The following is a 20252-nucleotide window of genomic DNA, read 5'->3' as shown; positions in this document are numbered from 1 at the left end:
TTCTGTCAGCGGGCTGGAGGGGCGGCATACAAATGACATGTGTTCTGACTGCAGAGGACAAGGAATCTGGGGGGAAATCATATGTGTATGTGAGAGAGGAGGCGCGTGTGTCCACGACATCCCCTGTGCCAATCTGCAGTCATGATTGTGTTTGTGTACCACAAATCCATGCCAAAGCTCTTTCCGTAGCATATGCATTTGGGCCAATGTATTCCTCGCTTCTACGCAATTGTTCTTCTGCCAGAAAATACCTTTTAGCAGCCTGCTGCTCTGCATATGGAGCTTTTGTACAGCACAAACAATCCAAATAAACTCCGATGTTAATAAGCAAGAGAGAAATAAGGTTAAAGAGCCACAGGTGGCTGAAGAATGAGACATTGCAATGCTACAAAATTGTTGCTTGATGAGAAAACACACTTTGATGACAGCACTTTCGTTGCTCTAAAGAATAATGATAGAGAGAGCGGAAACTGCAATATGATAAGCCTATCAAACAGAGTCCTGTGCTAGTTGAAAGACTAACTACCACAATGTATGACTAAAAATATACCATATGGGACACAATCTGGCGATTTTGATTGCCCATTCACCCTTTCATCAGTCCACGAAGTCTGACCTTGCTTTCATAGAAGATCCATGTTTGGATCTTCTGACCGATTGATTAATGTCCGTCATTTTACGTGACAAATATTCAGTAAGTTTTATATTTTATATTGTGGCAAATTTTAACCCCCTTTGTTGACCCTGTGATCTTGACTACTTCCGATTACCATAAGGTTACAGTTAGGCTTGGTGCTAAATTTGGGGTCATCGCCAGTGATGACTTGCATCACAGCAGAAATACATGTTTCCGACATGGTCAAACAATTGGTTTTGTCCTTATAGCTAATTTAGTCCTTTTTAAAGACGGTGTGGAATGTGAATTTTCACATAGCACATCTGTTTAACACTAGAACTGCCAATTGCTTGCAATCTGTGTTTGATGACCCAAACTTCCATTTTGCTTTTAACTGTACAAGGATTTTGCAAAAGGTCGAGAAAATGACCTCAACCTGACAGCCTTGCGAAACCTTTAAAATCCATTAAACGAACTGGATTCGGGCTAAAAGGTCGACAGTTTAGAGGATGCAAACTTCTTGCCTGACAGCGACAATTAGCAAAACTGCCCTCCATTTGCATTCACGATGCCCTCCATTAAAGGCGAATAATTCTATGATCCACTCGAGGAGCGTTTATTGCTTCAGCGTGGCAGGTAATCACCTGGTTTCATGTTCTGTTTAATAGAAGTAATAAGAGGCTGGTGGTTGAACAACCTTTTACACGGATTCATCTCCCGTCATCATCATGTGCTGGCAGCTGCTGAGAGATGAGCCTGTGTTTTGGTCCGTGTCTTGACGTGTCACGTGGAGTGGATTTACTGTATGAATGTCCGGGCTCAGTAGATAAGGTTACTGTTAATGATGGCTATTGATTCACACTATATTTAGTTATGCTTGACATGGGATCAGTGTGAGGAATGGCATGTGATAAGCAGCCCCTCTGAAGTCATCAGAGATGCTTGTTGTTCTTGGCTTCATCTCTGAGAAATGAGTTTGCACTGACAGAAGTGTCTTAGCTTGTGTGTACATGTCTTAAAAATCTGACAAACTGACAGTTGGTAGTTTGATAAACTGTTCTGGCCTTCAAAGCCTTGGCTAGTCCATTGGGCTTGATTTTATTTATTGAATTCATATGTAATGTTCCATTTATTTGCTTCAGTTTGTGACATCTAACATATCCTTGATATATTCCAAGAGTCAGTGTTTTCACATCATGCAATAGAGTTAAAACGTTGGGTTACTTAACGTAATCCCTGGTTCTTTGATAACAGAGTGAGGTGTTTCACTATGGGAATCGCCTCGGCGTGACCAACTACGGAAGCTCCAATGACACCACGTCTGTCTATGACAGACCTGTCGAGCCGTGCTCAGGGCTCCGCCCCCTCGTACTAACACGGCCGACCAGCTCCTCCTAACTCATTCCAAGCAGATTTCTTTCCGTGCCTAAGCAAGGAGGGAAGTGTTGGTGAAACACCTCACTCTGTTATCAAAGAACCAGGGATTACGTTAAGTAACCCAACGTTCTTTTTCTAACTTCGCTCGGTGTTTCACTATGGGAGATATGGCCCACTCCCGGATTGCGCCAGCTCCCGAAGCTACTCTCCAGTGCTACTCCAGGATCTCAGGTCGAACCTGAGGCACCAGAATCCAGCACCGTCTGAGCCAGGGATGACTGTGCAACATCCAGCCGATAAAACCGGACAAACGTGTGCGGCGTAGCCCAGCTTGCTGCCGCACAAATATCCTGGACTGATACACCTCTGAACAACGCCCAGGATGTGGCCACACCCCTAGTGGAGTGTGCTCGGAGTCCCGGGGGGGCCTGCAAGCCCTTACAGCTATAAGCCAGAGCTAAGGCCTCTACAATCCAATGAGCTAGTCTCTGGCGTGATACGGGCCTGCCCTTGTGAGGGGAGGCCCAGGAAACAAACAGCTGATCCGACTTCCTGAATCCAGCTGTTCTGTCAACATAAGTCCCCAAGGCCCGGACAGGGCACAAAGTGTTCAGCCTCTGCTCCCTCGGAAGAGAATGGAGGGGGGTGAAAAGCTAGGAGCTCTACTGTAGGGCACCTGTATGATGTTTCCAACACTTTAGGGACAAAGGCTGGGTTAGGCCTCAGGAGTGCTTTAGTGAGTCCCGGGGCCAACTGTAGACAAGAGGGGTAAATAGACAGAGCCTGTAATTCACTAACTCGCTTGGCTGTGGTTAGAGCCAACAGCAGAGTGGTTTTAAGAGAGAGAAACTTCAACCCCACTGCCCCAATAGGCTCAAAGGGGTGGTGGGAGAGGGCGTCTAAAACGACTGACAGATCCCATAAAGGGACCAGTGGTCTAGAAACTGGGAGCGTTCGACGCGCTCCTCTCATGAAGCGACCTACAAGGGGGTGCTGCCCAGCAGGTTTATCACCAAACCCCACGTGGCAGGCTGAAATAGCTGCTAAATAGACCTTTATAGTGGAAAAAGCTTTCCTTTTGTCCAGCAAGTCTTGAAGAAAACACAACAGCTCCACCACTGAACACTGAAAAGGGATAATCTGCTTTTCATGGCACCACTCCTCAAAAACACGCCATTTACTGCTGTAAATGGAATGGGTGGAGGAGGCTCTGGCATTCTGAATGGTTTCAATAACCTTCGGAGGCATGCCTGCTGCCTTCAAATTCCACCTTTCACGGGCCAGGCCCAGAGAGCAACCTGGTCTGGATGGGGATGGTATATCTCCCCCCGCGCCTGAGACAGAAGGTCCCTGCGGATGGGGAGTAGCCATGGCTCGTCCACCAGAAGCTGGATGATTTCTGCTATCCAGTGTTTGGATGGCCACCGTGGAGCTATTAAAATCAGAGATAGCCCCTGATCCCTCACTCTGATCAGTGTTGGGGAGATCAGGCTGAGGGGAGGGAAAGCATACAGCAGAGTTTTTGGCCAAGGATGGGCCAGCGCATCCACGCCCAGTGGCGCGTGTGCGTCTGACAGGGAGAAAAACAGGGGGCACTGTGTGTTTTCTCGCGAGGCGAAGAGATCTACGGCAGCCCGGCCGTATCTCTGCCAAATCTGCTCCACCACCTGTGGGTGAAACCTCCATTCTCCGAACAGTGGATTTCCTCTGGACAGGAGGTCCGCCCCCCTGTTCAGAATTCCTGGCACGTGAGTTGCCCGAAGGGAGAGGAGCCGAGTGCTGCTCCACATAATTATTTCCCTGGCTAACCTGTGTAGCTGCCGGGAACGGGTGCCGCCCTGGCGGTTGATATAAGCAACTACAGTGGAGTTGTCTGTTTTCACTAAAACATGTTGACCCCGGAGATACGGCAGAAAATGCCGTAAGGCTAGGAGCACCGCGCGGAGCTCCAGCACATTTATGTGATTCAGAGTGAGTCTCTGTGACCAAACGCCATTCACTGCTCTGCCCATCATAGTTGCACCCCAACCTGACAGGGATGCATCTGTGGTCAGCGTCACCCTGGATGATACTGCCCCGAGCGGTACCCCCGCCGCGAGAGCTGTCGGGCTCCTCCAGGGCCGGAGAGCCGCAATACACGGCTGCGTTATTTTTACACCACGACTGAGATGTCGGCGAGGGCACAGCTGCAGAGAAGCGACCCACCGCTGAAAATCTCTCATCATAAGCAGCCCCAAGTGTACCACCGATATCACCGAGGCCATGAGGCCGAGGAGGCGGAGACAGAGTCGGAACCGCACGACTTTCCCCAGCTGAAAACGGGAAAGACAGTGAGTGAAGGATGCGATCCTCCGCTCTGAAAGTGCGATACGATAAGAGATGGAGTCTATTCTGAGCCCCAGATACTCTGTAAACTGTGCGGGTTCCAAGTGGCTCTTTTCCAGGTTGATAGTGAACCCAAGCTCCGTGAGGTGATTCACCACCACCTCGGAGTCTTTGATCGCCTGCTCGCGCGATCGTGAGCATATTAGATAATCGTCTATGTAAGAAAATATTCTGATGCCGCTGTTCCTTAACGGAGACAGCGCTGCCTCCACACATTTGCTGAACACCCTCGGAGCTAAGGATAGCCCGAATGGGATAGTTTGAAACTCGTACGCTACGCTCTGATAAGCGAACCTGAGATATTTCCTGTGTGGAGGATAAATGGCGATGTGAAAATATGCGTCTGATAGGTCGATTGTAACAAACCAATCGCCTGTGTGAATTGAGCGACAAAGCGTCTTGTGTGTGAGCATTCTGAACGCGTACTTTCTCAAATGCTTGTTTAACACACGCAGATCCAGAATAGGACGGAGCGACGTTCCGTCCTTTTTCGGGATGAGGAAATAGCGGGAGTAAAAGCCCTGCTGAGCTTCTTCGCTCGGAACCGCTCCGATCGCCTGTTTGTGTAACAGGGAAGATATTTCCTCCTCCAGCACATTCGCTGAATCGCGACTGGCCACAGAAGCTAACACTCCGCCGAATCTCGGTGGTTTTGCCGCAAACTGTAGTCTGTAACCATGGGAAATGGTTGACAAGACCCAGGGATGAACTGCGCATGCGCGCCACCGCTCCAGCCGCGCTGCGAGCGGGCCTCTGAAGAAGCGGTAGCGTGACGTCACCCCTGTCTCCCGGAAGGAGTTGGGGCTCTCCCCCTCGGGAAGAGCGTGAGCTCCCCCCGCTGGGAACAAAGACAAATTGCAGTGATTTTCTTTTGTTTTTATTTTGAAACTGGGGGGACATTCTGCCCTTGGCAAACTGCCTGGCTGCAGAGATGCACGTTTTATTTCTTTTGTTACCCCCAAACCACAGTGAAGTGTCTGGTGACTCTGGGCAGTGCTTGGTGACACAGACAGTGTTTAGAAGTGTTTGGTGACACTGCGCCATTTGTCCACAAGTCTGTCCTCCCTGAACTGGAGGAGGAGACAGAGGGTGCTCCTGGTGAACTGGAAACTTCCGGAGACCCTGAACTTTGGAGTGATTTGGTTACCCCTTCTAACACCTTCCTTCTCTTTGGGGAAGAAAAGAGGGGTGACACAGAATGCTGCAGGTGTGCTAGGCTGACCGCTTCTTTTTCCCCTCTCCGGGGTGTGACGGCTTGTTCTTTGCAGCAACTGCTGCAAAGGAATGCTTGCCCCAAGGTCTTCGGTTCTCTACCTTGGCCTGGTGGGCACCCTGCTGGCCTCCTGCTCCTCTCTGCATTCTGACCCCACTCTGTCTCCCTCTCGCAGCTGCTGCTGTTGCTGCAAAGCCAGCTCTTGGCACCTGCTGGGGCTGAGAGTTAGGTTTTCTGGGTAAGCAGAGATTGAATGCTTCACCCTCCTGCTTTCTGCGGGTGCTTGTTTCTCTCATTCTCTCCAGGGCTGGGCCAAAGAGACCCTTGGTTGGGTCATAGGCTGCATCCATGACCTCAGCCTTCTGAGCATCACCCAGGCCTGACAGGTTTAGCCACAAGGCTCTCTCACCCGAGACTGCAAGGCCCATAACGCGACCACACCCTTGGACTGCTCCCCTGGAGGAGCGAAGAATGAGATCATTAACCACGCAGATTTCATCCCAGAGGGCTGGGTTCGGGGAACCCGAGTCAAGCTGACGGCCCATGTCTTCCAGAATTTCTGCCTGATATGCTGATAGCAGTGTGACTGCATTAAGCGAGCACACTGACTGTGCAGCATATTTGTATGTCCTTTGATAAATAGATGCCGTGAGGCGATCTATCTTGTTGGGCAAAGAAATGCTAGAAGAAGCTGAGATTGCCCTGCGGTTAGGGTGAAGGTGATACGCCACTGAAGGCTCCACTGCTGGGGGTTCAGTCAGCCCCAGTTCACCCATCCCCTGGATCTCAAGCTTAGAGCAGCCCTTGGTCGGAAGCTTGCTTTTAAAAGGGCTTGACCAATAGCGACTCATTTCTTTCATGCAGGCTGGGACTGCTGGCAGAAGCTGCTTTGATGGCGGCAAGGCTGGTGGGAGCCTCTTGCCGTCATACAAGTCACGTTCTGCCCCTTCGGCATCCTGGGCGGCTGGCCATGGGATGCCTAGCTTGGCAGCAGCCCGTTTACAGACCTCGTACAAATTGCTGTCCACCAGGGGTGCAACTTCAGCCCCACTCGGTGGCCTGGACTGCTGGGGAGGAAAGGTAGAGTCATCCTCCTGTTCCTCATCCATGTCCTCCAGGTCGAGGAGGTCGGAGTCGGCATCGCCCTCCGCGTCCTCGCCACCCGGCTTGCCCACGTTTTGATCGAGGAGGTCCTCGAACGATGGGGGCATGAGCGGGGACTCTTCTTCCATCATGTCCGCCCAGCTTGTGGAGGCTCGCGGATGACGGATATCGCTCGTAGCAGTAGCAGCCGACAGGCAGGGGTCCTGACTGTTCGTTACTGCTACTCTCAGCCTCCTTTCCAGGACTTTCTCTGGCATCAAAGCACAGTGTGGGCATCCCTGAGGGTCCGCCAGTGAAGCCTGAGCATGCTTGGCACCCATACAGACGATGCACATTGGATGAGGGTCCCTGCCCGAGATGGTGGCACCGCATGATGCGGGGCACGGGCGGGATGCAGCCTCTTTAGCCTTCGGCTCCGACCTTTTGGCGGGAGTAGGAGCCGTAGACATGGTTAGCGGAAAGGGGTGAGACTAGGCTACACCAGGCTCGTCTCGACACGTTAGCCCGTAAGTAGCTAGGACTAGCAGCGGGTGTTAAATCCGATCTAGTCGCGGCGGGAGTCAGCTCGTCGTGACACGTTAGCTGCACTCCGCTAGCCAATATCGTTAGCAACTTAATGCTAACCGAACCCTACGTCGACCAACAAGCTAATGCTAGTGAGATGCTAATGTGGTTCGTGGCCTGCTAACAAGTTAATGCTAGCCGGACACTGGACGAACAGCTCGCCGTAACGCGTTAGCCCGAGTCACACAACGTCGGCTACCTCGCTAACTAAAACCAGGAACCGCTGGGACAGCTCGCCTGACGCGGTTGCTGTTCCACAGTGCAACTCTAAGTACGCTTCTTTCGAAGGACTTACTCAGCACGATCCAAACTGGAACCGGAAAAACTGCGTTCGGCGACGTACTCCTACACGGGACGCCTGAGAACTGTTAAGCAGCTAATCAAGTTAGCCTGGATGCGCTGAGGGAGCTCAAAGTAGTTTCTCACGGGAAGAAAGCGAGAATGAGTTAGGAGGAGCTGGTCGGCCGTGTTAGTACGAGGGGGCGGAGCCCTGAGCACGGCTCGACAGGTCTGTCATAGACAGACGTGGTGTCATTGGAGCTTCCGTAGTTGGTCACGCCGAGGCGATTCCCATAGTGAAACACCGAGCGAAGTTAGAAAAAGAACTCTAACTTTCAGCTCTTTCTATGGACTGCTACGTTCAAAAACAATGCTCTGGAAAAGTGTTAAACTCAGAATTTAAACTACATATCTTTACATTCATGGATGTGTATTCCACATTTGCATGTATGCATATATGAATTCTGCTACTGTAAATCATCTTGTTGTAAGCTACTACTTTGTTTATAAAACTTTTATTCTTCCTGCACCTTTGTCTTTTTGGGTGTGTGTGACAGACATGTAGCTCATGAAAAATTCTATTTTTGCTATATTTTGAATTATATATGGAACGAAGATACTGCTACATATACATATATAATGTTTTTCCTGCTTTCAAAACAACAAACCAAAACTAACAACCAGTTTCATCTGAAAGAAGACAAGCCCTGGATCTAAAAAGTGGTAAGATGGTTTGTTAGAGTGTTTGGAATTACCTGATAATGTGATGTGAGCAACATATAGCCTAACAAAAGGTATAGTAAATACATACAAATGTAACACTAGATGGGTTAAACCTGACGACACCTGAATAATAAATAGATAAATAAAAATAGATGTGTTGTCCTTTGGTGTACCCGTGTTGTACAGTGAAAAGCACTGGCTTGTGCAGTTTTAAACCTTGAACATGTCTTTTACAACGTAACTGTTTGCCTTTGTGAAAAGGAATAACTGCTCTCCTTTAAACTGCAAAATGCAGTTTGGTAGGCGGAGAAGAGACCTGACGTTAAAGATTCTTTAAACGAAAGAAAAAGAAAACAAAACAAGAAAACCGGCACATAGATTCTTCAAATGATCATGAGTTCATCTTTTCTGAATCAAAGTGTAAAACCTAATGGTCTGGTAAAAAAACAAAACAAAACATAGTTTTGTCGCCTTTATAGTAAAAACGTCTCTTAAAAACATGAATTTAAATCCATTAAACATCCGTGACGGAAAAATGATGGATTGCTTCTGTTTGGATTCCCACAGCTGTAAAACATGGTTAAATGTGAATTCTCATACGCTTTAAAGCTGGGATTGGTGTCGACAGTACTTTTTACGCAGCGTTACAAGGAAGTAAAGCCAATGTAAACATAACAAAGGGTAACAATCCCTTTCTGAGATTGGAAACTTGTCCACCTCTGTATATTTACTTGAGTTAATCTACATTTTGCCTCTTGTATCACATCCCCTTGAGTCATATCAAATTTAAAATACACCTTAGCAGATCACTTTTCCCTCCCACTCTATATATGTATCTATTATCGTTGAGGAAAGCTAAGAATAACATTCATGTCTCTGCTTTTTTCCCTCAAGTGTTAAATCAACAAGCCCTTACTGTTAGCACTACTGTATACATCTAGGGGCCTGCTCTGAACATTTGTTAAGGGAAGTCGGTGTGGGGAGAGTGTGTGTGCGTCGTGAATATGTGTCAGCAGGGCAGGAAATACCACACTTCATTGGCAATGAGTGCTGCTGATGGTTTGTTTGCCTGTTGCGAGTGTGCTTTTAAGGTTTGGGTATGTGAATGGTATAAAATTGGCCAGTGTGAATGTGCCTTTTCTAATGCACGTGTGAGTGCACGTCTGCGTTTGTGTGTGTGTGTGTTCTCCTCCAACAGCTGGCTGATCTTGCTTGTCACACACGCTGTTTCCTTGTAAATAAAAGTTTGAAGATGATTGATTATGGCGGCCTATTTCTCATGAATCCAGTTTTGTTTGTGTGTGGTACACAAGGCAGCGAGCAGCACGACGCTCCCATATTCTCTGCCACATATGGTGAAACCCCATGGCACATTACAACTATTCACATCCCATAAAAATCACTGCTGGGTAATTATACTTACATTTAAATCACTGCTCTTGACAAGTTGCTTGCCTAATCACTTTTTCTTTCATTCTTTTTTACATTTCCCGTCACTTGATTAAATTATTAATAATTAAATAATTTAACACCATGCATGTGGAACTTGTTCATTGATACACATGAACCTACCCATGATCTATTTATAATAGGTAACACTGGCAGGCTGTGTATCTGCTTAAAAGTCAACTTAAAGTGTACAAACCATGCTTCATCAACTAAATATGAGATTCAAAACATTTATTTATCCATAGTTTTTCCACATCATTTGTTCAATTTCCCATGAGTTACATTTTACAAAAATAATTACCATACATAACAAAATAGACAATGTTTGCAGGTGAGCAGAGAAAAAAAACTCTCTCAGAGAGGACTGTTTCTGTACATAATAAACAAAAACCTGAACATGTTAATATGCAGCCGCTACATGTTCGCTCAACGTATCCTGCAGCTATTCGAAAAAGATGTAAATAAGCAAAACCCCAAGTTTGTTTTATGGAAGCTCATTTCTGACACACAAAAAACAAAAAAATATTTTTAAAATAATAATAACCAAGCCAAACATTGGGGTTACAATCTCAAACTTTTAACTTTATAACTGGAAACAACAAATTATTTTCTCATCTTTGCGTTTTAAGTTAGCAATCCAAATTCAAAATCATATGACCCCCTATGAGCAAGCACTTTGGTGACAGTGGGAAGGAAAAACTCCCTTGAGACAGAGGTTAATAGCATGTACAATTCAATGCAGAGAGGTCTGTTAATACATAGTTAAGACAGGATAAAAGACATGCTGTGGAAGACATATGAATATAAATGTCCATCGTTGGATTAAATGTGGTAGCTGCTAATCTTTGAAGAGGTGAGCAAGACACCTGTTTGCTGAGCCGAGCCCATTCATGCAGTAGTAGATACAGCTATTTCACCGAGACTTGATATTGAGCTCATGTACGTCAAGATCTTATGGAAAATATTGTTAGTTAAAGGCTGTACAAATTTACATTTACACATCATTAAAAATGTCTCAAGGCTGCAGCTTAGAACTGAACAATTCATCAGATTCCAAAAGATGTTCACATGTTTTCCAAACGTTATCAACCCTAATGCATTTTTATAGCCTACTACAGTATGAGCATACTACTGTGCTACTACCATAGTATGCTTCAGTTCAGTGGTAAATTATTACTCCAAACTACTCTGGACTGAGGTTCCACTGCACCAATGTTCTACTATCTCAACCACTACAGTAACTACAAACCATAAAATGCTCTGTAAAATTGGGATTTTCATTTATTGGCATGGCACAAATTTCAGAGGTTTTTTTGAATGACTGACTCCGAGAGTACAGGGTGACAGGTAACTGGCCAACAAAGCCGTCATATGTCGTGATGGTTTTGAGTTGGTGGAAGTGTCTGTGAATTGCACATGCACATACAAATCACTAAATCACTTAAAACTTTTATTATTAAGAGTAACTGCTAATGCTAACAACTAATTTCTCTGTTGTGATCACCACAAGGTGTTAACCTGCTGAAAAACAAACTGTAAATCCATTCAGTGTTGTATCACCTACCCTTTATTTTCCACACTATATTCCTTTATTTAAAGTCAAGTCTCCCCCAATTGCTGTCTTGCCTTTTATGTTTTTTTTCTGCCGGCATCAGAGCCCTCCATCAATCTCTCTTGTCTCCTTTCATCAGCTTCACTCTCCATCTGTGTTTGTCCTTCCATCTCACCGACAGCATCACTCTATAACTTCCTGACTGAACCTTGACCTCTGCCCATTTTGTAGCTGACAGAAGCCAGGCCTTGCTGTCATCGGCATCAGTCAGTATCTGTGCAAACATGCAAGTAATAAGTAGACTCCCATGTACGTCCGCAGCATCTTTGTGTTTTTATCCAATCTGATAAGAAGAAGAATCAACCTTTCCTCTCGTTGTTAACTGACACGTGCATGTTACAGAAAAGAATCAATATGTAATGCAAAATTCTTGGATACTTTCTCACTGATTAAAAATATATTTTTAAACATCATATACACATTTTTTTAAACAAACCTATTCTTTTTTTTCCCTACAACCCCAAAAGTGAGCAAGTTATTCCAGTCAAAGGAAAGCAAATTCATTCCACTTATTTAAAACACACCATGTCTTGTTGAAATATGTAATAGTGTCTTGTCAACACTGGCTTTTCCTCTGAGGTTGTTGAACCTCTGCTGAAAATGGCTCCTCTACAAGGAAGCCTTTATTTCTTGACCCAGAAGCTGACTTTTACTGCAGCAATGATAGATAGCTTAAAAAAAATTACATTGCTTTTAACCTTTGTTGTCTTTAAAAAACATCTAGACAGTGTAATTATCATTGTTTGTGACCAAGCCCACATGAATGAGAAAAATAGCAGCACAGCACAGATATGCCTTTCTGTCCTCACTGCAGTGGGTGGTCCTGCTGAGATCTTCACACTGCTTGGTTTCACAGATTAGTGAAGCTTAATAGGAAATCTCCAGCCATGTATCCAAATCCTCTGACTAACTTTCTGAACTGTATTAAGAAATGGTCAGCTTACTTTTATAAGTCAGAGGAACTCTGTGATCATCCTGCATAGATTAGTAAGGGGTTGTCTACTCTGCTCCCTTAGATCTGTGTTGAGTCACAGAGACAACAGATCCTCTGTATACTTCAAAATGCAAAGTAATAACCCTCTCTACAACTGAACAGCAATCATGACAACAAATATTTAACTGTTCATATTTATGTATCTACTTTGTTAAACTTATGAAAAAGATTTAAAATTATGGAGTTAAAATCATGAAAAGTGCTTTGTGTGCCTAAAGTGAATGTGACGTGAATATATGAGTTCATTCATATATCTCTAACAGAAAGATTTAGATGTAACCAGAAATCCCTCCTAACCTCTTGCCACGACCTTCGAAACCATCAGAGTCGTTGTTGTCTGCATGGACCTGAGGTGTAGTTACATTTCTTGGGAGGTGCATGTCACGTTACCTTGAAGGATGGCATAGGCTTAAGAGGGTTTTCCATCTAGGTAGTAAATTACCACATAGATTTCCCCCTGAAGCTGACTGAAAATTATTATGGGTGCAAAGTTCTGCAGTTCCTTCTGTGGCCACATGGGGCTGGTTCCAAAAGTGAATCAATCCCCATAGGCTGATTTTACATTGTGGGCCACATACACCCCATTTTGATCTTAAGTGGACCAGAAAAAAACTGCTCTTTCTGTGAGGTTCCCGTCATACCCTGAAAAGAACAAGTTTTATAATATAATAAAAATATATAATATAAGAAAAAGACATGTAATTTCAATTGTGTTTTTCTACATGATAGCCTATATAGTTTATTAATACACAAGAATAATCAGTAAATGAATGATGTCCAGGGTTGCTGCTTTTCCAGGTGAACCCCAGACAAAAGGGTTTGTTGTTAAAGTAGTTATGTTTGGACAGTGAGCAACCTAACAGCAGCTAAAACTGTAGTGTCTAACTCAGCACCTCGCTGCAAGGATGTAGAAATGTACATCAGGGTGTAACGGTGCTATGTGCTGTTTTTGTGTGTGAGCTCCTACGTAGAGGAATCGACTCAACACTACTTTCCTCCTAGCATCAAGTTACATTTAAACTTTGGGTAAATGGTAAAAAAAAAACCAAAAAAACAACCCTATCGTGTTTGCAGTTTGCAGATCTATAAACATTACTTTACTTTGTTGACCTTTCTGGCATGTTTTCCTACAAGAACATCTGTTTTCAGAAAAATATAGCAGATGTTCTTGTGCAAAAGAAAAACACACAGTCCTGGGTCTGGGTCCTGTATGTAAAATGTATACACACTTTTGTCTAGTAGTATAGGTGATGTCCACTTGTTCCAACAACCCAAATAAGATGCCTAACCTAACAAGAATATGTATTATCTCTGACAAGAAAACAGATCCCAGTTCTTCCAAAAACGTCATCCCGTAAAATACTAAAAGACTCTAAATGTCCTTAGCACGCACTAAGCCTGATTTATTCCTTATGTTAAGGAGGAATACTCACTGTTAGCAGGCTTTCTCTTGTTAAAACTACAGCAAACCTCAGAGGTGCTTAATCTTTGCACCAGTTGTTTGGACAGGCCTCAGCCCCACACTGTGTGCTCCTTTTGTGCCGTCCTACTGGACACCGGAATACATTAAAGCAAGACACGAGAAAACTCAGAGGAAATGTCAAGAATAGGCCACACGATCGGGCTGCAGGAAGCTGGGTATGTGTGTAATTACATACACATTAATGGGCAGGAATGGAAAACCAAAATCTCAAGACAAAGTAAAACAGTTAGTGTGATCAATTGTTAAAGATAGATTGCATCAGGAAATATGCCTCCTAAAATCAAGCCTTCTTGATTGCACTGAGGAAGGACAATCAGACCCAGACAATGTACCCCCCTGTCACAAGCAGCAACACGCATCCTGAAGCACTCGTCACATCCCAGTAAGAGCAGACTGGCAGAGGAAGACCAAGCATGCTCACTTTCCAAGTACAGTCAGATAATAATCTAAATTGGCAGACTGGCGGCATGAAAAATAAGCCAACGTTCTGGAGTCAAGTGTTCCAGCTTGGAGAGACATAAAGTGACTCCTGAGTGCACCACGCTTCTCTGCGCTCTCATTTTCCTTTAACGCTCTCTTTCCCTTTCTAACTCTGAACATGACAAGTATGTGCACGCACAGTTCGGGTCATGCGCAGTGACACATGCAAATAGGAACGTTCTCGAGTCGTGGTTTTCAGCACCTAATGGCAGAAATAGGGAGTGTCTGAAAGGAAACAAGACTGATCTGCTGCCATGTATGTATGAGCGAGACAGGAAACTGCCAAAGGCTCCAATTTGGAGAGACATAAAGTATAAACTTCTCCATAGAAGAATCCCAAATACCCCCCCTTTTCTTCCTCGCTCCATCGCCATCTGCTTCACTAAACAGACGTCCTTGCCCACACACACACAGGGATACAAGCACACAGTTACATAAAAGTAACTGTGTGCTTGTATTTGGGATCATATGAGGACTAAATATGGCTAAAAATGATGCTCTTGCTAATACAGCAATACGCTGTAGAAACACGTGTATGTGTCTGTGCGTACGCCTCTTATAGGCTGACATGTATAGCTATAAACCCCGCTTATGCGCTTTAAATAGAGTGTTTTATGTTTCAGCCTGTCAGGGTCAGAGCACACAGAATTACGGGCTGTTGCTACAACATGTCATCTGTATGTGTGTTTGTGCGCACAGACGGATGTGGATTGCATTAAAATTAGCCGTAGCGATGATGCTGTTCATGATGATGGATTGTGGAGATGCACTAAGGGAAAGTCTGGCAGGGAGAGTGAACTGAGAGCGAGAGAGAAATGGAGACAAAGAGAAAGTGAGAAGCTTTCTCTTTGGACTCAGGAACGTCTCCTGTCTGCACCTCACTGTCTGATTGTCCATCTGTCGGTGCTTCGTCCAATCAACAGCCCGGCCCTGCATTCATCCAAAGGGCTGGTCATCAACCCCTTCTGGACATGTAGTTATTACTCTGGGTGTAAAAGAGAAAAAAAAAGACTGGAAAGCCGGGTTGTAATCATATAGGTGTTTTGGGGGTTGGCCTCCACTCACATGGGCTCACAAATACACACAGACACACACACACAGGCTGCTACACACACACTTAACATTAAAGAGTGAGCAAAGCCTGGAAGAGCTGCCTGTGATTGCCCATCAGGAAATAGTGCTGTGGTGGAGTTTTTACATTTCAGACTGAGCTCTTTCTCCTTTGGTTTTCTCTCTCTGCAGCCTATTTAGGGGTTTATGGCAAAATTGCCCCATGTTACTGGGAAGCTTTTGTTGTGGGACACTGCTTTACAGAGTCGTAACAGACGAGCTGAATAGAATTTGTTTCATCTTCATGTCTGTCTTCAAGATTTGAAGGGTTGTTTAATTGATGAAACAATATAGTAAATACTTTATATCCTTGTCATAAATTTTAAAAGTCCTGTTGAAAGGTCTCCCTTTAGCTTTTGGCCAGACTGAAATTGCTGCGCCATGTGGATGGTTTTGAAAGCATTTCTTTCTCTTTGTGTCTTTATGGAACATTTATGTCTCCAACTGGGAGAATATTTTATTTTAAGTGGCTACTATATATCTGAAAAACATTTTTAATTTAGCAATAACTGGGGGTAAAAACTCCAACAAAATTTCATGCTTTAAAAAAAATTATTCTTCAGAAGAGTAAGTTAATTAAACCTGGAACAACTTTCACCTGGCTTAGTAATTACTGTAAGGCAGCTGGGAATGAAAAAATCAGAAGCACACATGAAACAATAACAGGAGTATTTCTTAAATTCTGAAACACAACCACATGGTTAAAGGCAACAACAAAAATCCCCTCGTCAGTTTAGGAATTATTAAAAGTATTTTAGCTACTTACTTACTAAAATGAATGATTTCTGATATTTAGATAAACACGGAATTTACGACTAGCTTTTCAGTGAGTTAACTATAGCTATATTTAGCATTCACTGATATATAATTTAAATAATGTTTTTCTTTTCCCTTATAATTAATTTTAAGTAAAGGTTAGCGTAATTTAATGTCAGATCCCAGTTAAAGAGCTAAAAAAAGGGTTTACTTTTTATGCTATATCACGTTTAGCATAACATACCAGCTGTAAAATATTATTCTCTTGTTTGGTCCATGCAAAGTCTGCGATATAAACAGAAAGGTTAATCCCTGAGTGGCAGCAAATGTTAAATCTGTTAAATCCAGAATTGTATTCAAAATCCTGCTCCTCACATACAAGGTCTTAAATAATCAGGCCCCATCTTATCTTAATGACCTTATAGTAACGTATCACCCCATTAGAGCACTTCGCTCTCGCACTGCAGGCTTACTTGTTGTTCCTAGAGTAATAAAAGTAGAATGGGAGGCAGAGCCTTCAGCTTTCAGGCCCCTCTTCTGTGGAACCAGCTTCCAGTTTGGATTCGGGAGACAGACAAGGTTCAAGGTTCAAGGTTCTTTATTATTTGTCACATGCATAGTTATACAAGTATAACACACAGTGAAATGTAGCCTGACACGCTCCTCGACATGTGCAAAAATTGGGGGGGGGGTGTAGAGGAAGAACATTATTTATATATATATATATATATATATATATATATATATATATATATATATATATATATATATATATATATATATATACACATATAGTATATACACTGGGTGAATGTGCAGTAGTAGCGGCAAGCAGGTGAATTCTGTTCATTAATATGAATAGATATCTGACTATTTTACAGGATAGACAATATAGACATATTTAAAATTAAAGGAATTGAAATGTACATTGTGCCTTGGTTTAGTGTCTGGAAGAGTCCTGACTCAGTCAATTATAGATGATGTGAGAGGGCGGGTGTGTGTGTTTAGGGCACGGATGGCTTGGGGATAGAAGCTCCTCTTGAGTCTCTCTGTCCTTGCCCGGAAGATGCTGAACCTTCTACCAGATTGCAGAAGTTGGAACAGTTCGTTGCCAGGATGGGACGGGTCCTTCAGTATCTGCGCTGCTCTAGTCCGGCATCTCCTGGTGTAGGTGTCCTGAAGCGGGGGGAGAGCAATCCTGCAGCAGCGTTCTGCTGTACAGATCACTCTCTGGAGAGCTTTTTGGTCCTTCACACTATCCCTACTTTTATGATTAGGCTTAAAACTTCCCTTTTTGCAAAAGCTTATAGTTAGGGCTGGACCAGGTGACCCTGAATCCTCCCTTAGTTATGCTGCAATAGGTGTAGCTGCTGGGGGATTCCCGTCATACCCTAAATATTTCTTTTTCATCGCCTTTCTCACTCAACATGTGTTAATAGACCTCTCTGCATTGAATCATATCTGTTATTAACCTCTGTCTCTCTTCCACAGCATGTCTTTTATCCTGTCTTCCTTCTCTCACCCCAACCGGTCGCAGCAGATGGCCCCGCCCCTCCTTGAGCCTGGTTCTGCCGGAGGTTTCTTCCTGTTAAAAGGGAGTTTTTCCTTCCCACTGTCGCCAAAGTGCTGATCATAGAGGGTCATATGATTGTTGGGTTTTTTCTCTGTATGTGTTATTGTAGGGTCTACCTTACAATATAAAGCACCTTGAGGCGACTGTTGTATATGTACAAAATATATCACCTTAGTTTTGGCATGGTCTACGTTCCCAGGTACACGTAATCAGGAATTTAATATTTTCAATGTCATTCCTAGTATTTAAGAACCCAAGGAGAATTCTATAAGTCCATAAGTTATCTCTTATCTGTTTTTTACACTCTCGTTGTTCTTACTTCTAATCATAAATACTTGACAAATACTACATGTTTTCCTCAATAGTTGACAGAGAATTAGGAGAAGATATTAGTCTTTATAAGAAAGAGTAAAAAAGCACACCATATTAAGGGTGGCTATTGAGTGACTAAAATTCAAACAATGTAGGCCTGATTGCAATAACAATTAACACTATGGCTCATTTAATTACTGACATACGTCGAATTTGATTATTCACATTTTGAACTAAACTTCTTGCGACACAATTACCGGATCATACTCTTCCATTACTGAGCTGCTCTGCCCATTAAAAGAAAGTTAAAACTCAGTTTAAAATGGAATATAGAAACAAAGTGAGACACAGTTAAAGAAAAAGAAAAACAAACCACTGTAGAGGAAGCATGATGACAGGATAAACGAGTGGGGAAAAAGAAGGGGAGTGTGATAGATTAATAATGTGGCTGATGGCCCTCAGGCTGAGAGAGCGCGGAGGGGAAAAAAGAGACAAACACGGATGGAGAGAAAACCACCGAAAGAACTGATGAGAAGAGAAAACGAGCAAGGGGAGGAAAACAGAAATAGAAGACACGAATAGTATTTCCATCATTTCCTTCCCATTCACGCTCCAGCGCAGACCTGGGCCTCTGACAGGGTGACTCGACGGCACTGCTGAAAACACCCACTCCCACAATCAGCGGCAAAGGAAAACAGCTCTGCCAATTTGTTACCTGACTCGCCGCGGCAACTCGTAGCCCTGCTTTACTGCATGCTGCAAACTGCTTTTTAACAAGCCCGCAGGGTGATGAAGTGAGAAGTGTGTGTGTGGTGGTTAGTCTGTGTGTTTTGTTGAGGACAGGGGAACGCATCTGGTTTTGCTTGCCATTTTTTATCAGATACAAGTGTAACGCACACACTGTAATAGTGAGTCGCTCATGCATGCGTGTGTGTATGTCTTGTTTCTCTCTAATTGCCCGGGCTTGTCTTAAGGGAATCTGATAGTTGACCCTGTTGGCCATTTAATGTCACTGATCCTTTTACACTTCCTGGAGCTGCCACAATAACCGTTTGAACTCCTTCACGAACACACACATACACACACACATAGGTTCCCACTCATTTAAAAAATAAAGCTCCACAGCACTTGTAAGATCTTTATCTCCACTTTGAATGAAGGATGGTGCAGGAGGGCAATTTGAGGGATGAACAGATAAACGAGGGGTGGAACAAAAACCAAAAGGAGGAGGAGGAGAAGGAGGGTGAAATCTCTATCTTCTGCATTACTCACGAGTGAAATATGCGCGTCGGCTGGCGTGAGAGACCGAGGGAGCTAACGAGGCGAATCGCTGACCAGTGCCAACGCTCGGGCCTTTTAGTTCAGATGAAATTAAATTACTCCCCTGTCTTTTTTTCTTTTGTTGTTTAATACCCTTGTATAGTCAGTGTGTATAAATTTTGTCGGTGACGTGACACACTCGGCCCGTATCTTGTATTTCGATCCGCCTCGCTCCAAGGCCGTAAACCTGAGATGATAGTCTGTTCTCCCTTTCTTCTTTCCTCTTTGTCCTTTTCTGATACAAGTTGTTGCTGCTGGCAGCTCTGATTTGAGTCGTGTCTGCCAAGAAGTAGACAGTGTGTTGAAATCTTTTGAGGACAGCTATGACAGTTTCTTTTTCCATGTACAAAATTAGCACGTCAGCAGTAACTGTGAAGTTTTATGGAATTTTTTGCGAGTTTTTTTTTTACCAGCTATGAAGTGTTTATAATAAGTGAATATATTTTAAAAAAGGGTCAATATTATGGGGAAGAAGTTGGCCTAGGGCAGAAGAAAATGGAGAGCAGAATCAGAAAGGCACCTTTGCCAGAGATGGAGCCTGAAGCAGACATTAACCTTGACTCAAGCATTATCAATGTGTGGTCTTTCTTACAGTTTGCGACCATTGTCAAGTCATATGTTTCAGCAGAATGAATGCGGTGCTACTCAAACAGCTGTTAAAGGTCTAGTCTATTGCTCCAAGAGATTAAATACTACAGTAAATAGCCTAGAGGGTTACAGAAAGAAAAGTAGTATACTACTTTTCTTTCTGTCAATCAGTGGATCACAGACTCCCACTCGAAGGGCTGGGGAATGTGGACCTCCCACATCTAATGAATAGGTTACCAGGTCTGTGTGATAAAACCAGCCTAATATTTTTGGGGGGAGGGGTTTTATTTGTTTTGTTTTTTTTAATTTATACT

General features: G+C 43.9%; 1 protein-coding gene and 1 pseudogene across 1 annotated transcript; both read right to left on the bottom strand.

The window, feature by feature from the left end:
* Positions 1–2142: 2142 nt before the first annotated feature.
* LOC147314016 (uncharacterized) lies at positions 2143–4764 on the bottom strand (annotated as a pseudogene).
* Positions 4765–5590: 826 nt separating this feature from the next.
* Positions 5591–7225, bottom strand: LOC147314015 (uncharacterized). The gene has a single exon (XM_086262718.1). It carries the CDS (start codon positions 7142–7144, stop codon positions 5591–5593), a length of 1554 nt encoding a protein of 517 aa, XP_086118844.1. The 5' UTR covers positions 7145–7225.
* Between the last annotated feature and the right edge of the window lie 13027 nt (positions 7226–20252).

Source organism: Aulonocara sp. 'chitande type north' Nkhata Bay, linkage group LG14, assembly GCF_057382095.1.
Source record: "Aulonocara sp. 'chitande type north' Nkhata Bay isolate Kocher_YH1m ecotype deep benthic linkage group LG14, A_spYH_male_GT1.1, whole genome shotgun sequence".
In the NCBI taxonomy this organism is placed as follows: domain Eukaryota; kingdom Metazoa; phylum Chordata; class Actinopteri; order Cichliformes; family Cichlidae; genus Aulonocara; species Aulonocara sp. 'chitande type north' Nkhata Bay.
Note: the sequence above shows the minus strand (reverse complement) of the source record. Positions and strands in the feature narration are given on the sequence as shown.

Excerpts from the sequence above, each read along its gene's own strand:
- LOC147314015 (XM_086262718.1), bottom strand. The coding sequence starts at position 7,144 with ATGTCTACGGCTCCTACTCCCGCCAAAAGGTCGGAGCCGAAGGCTAAA.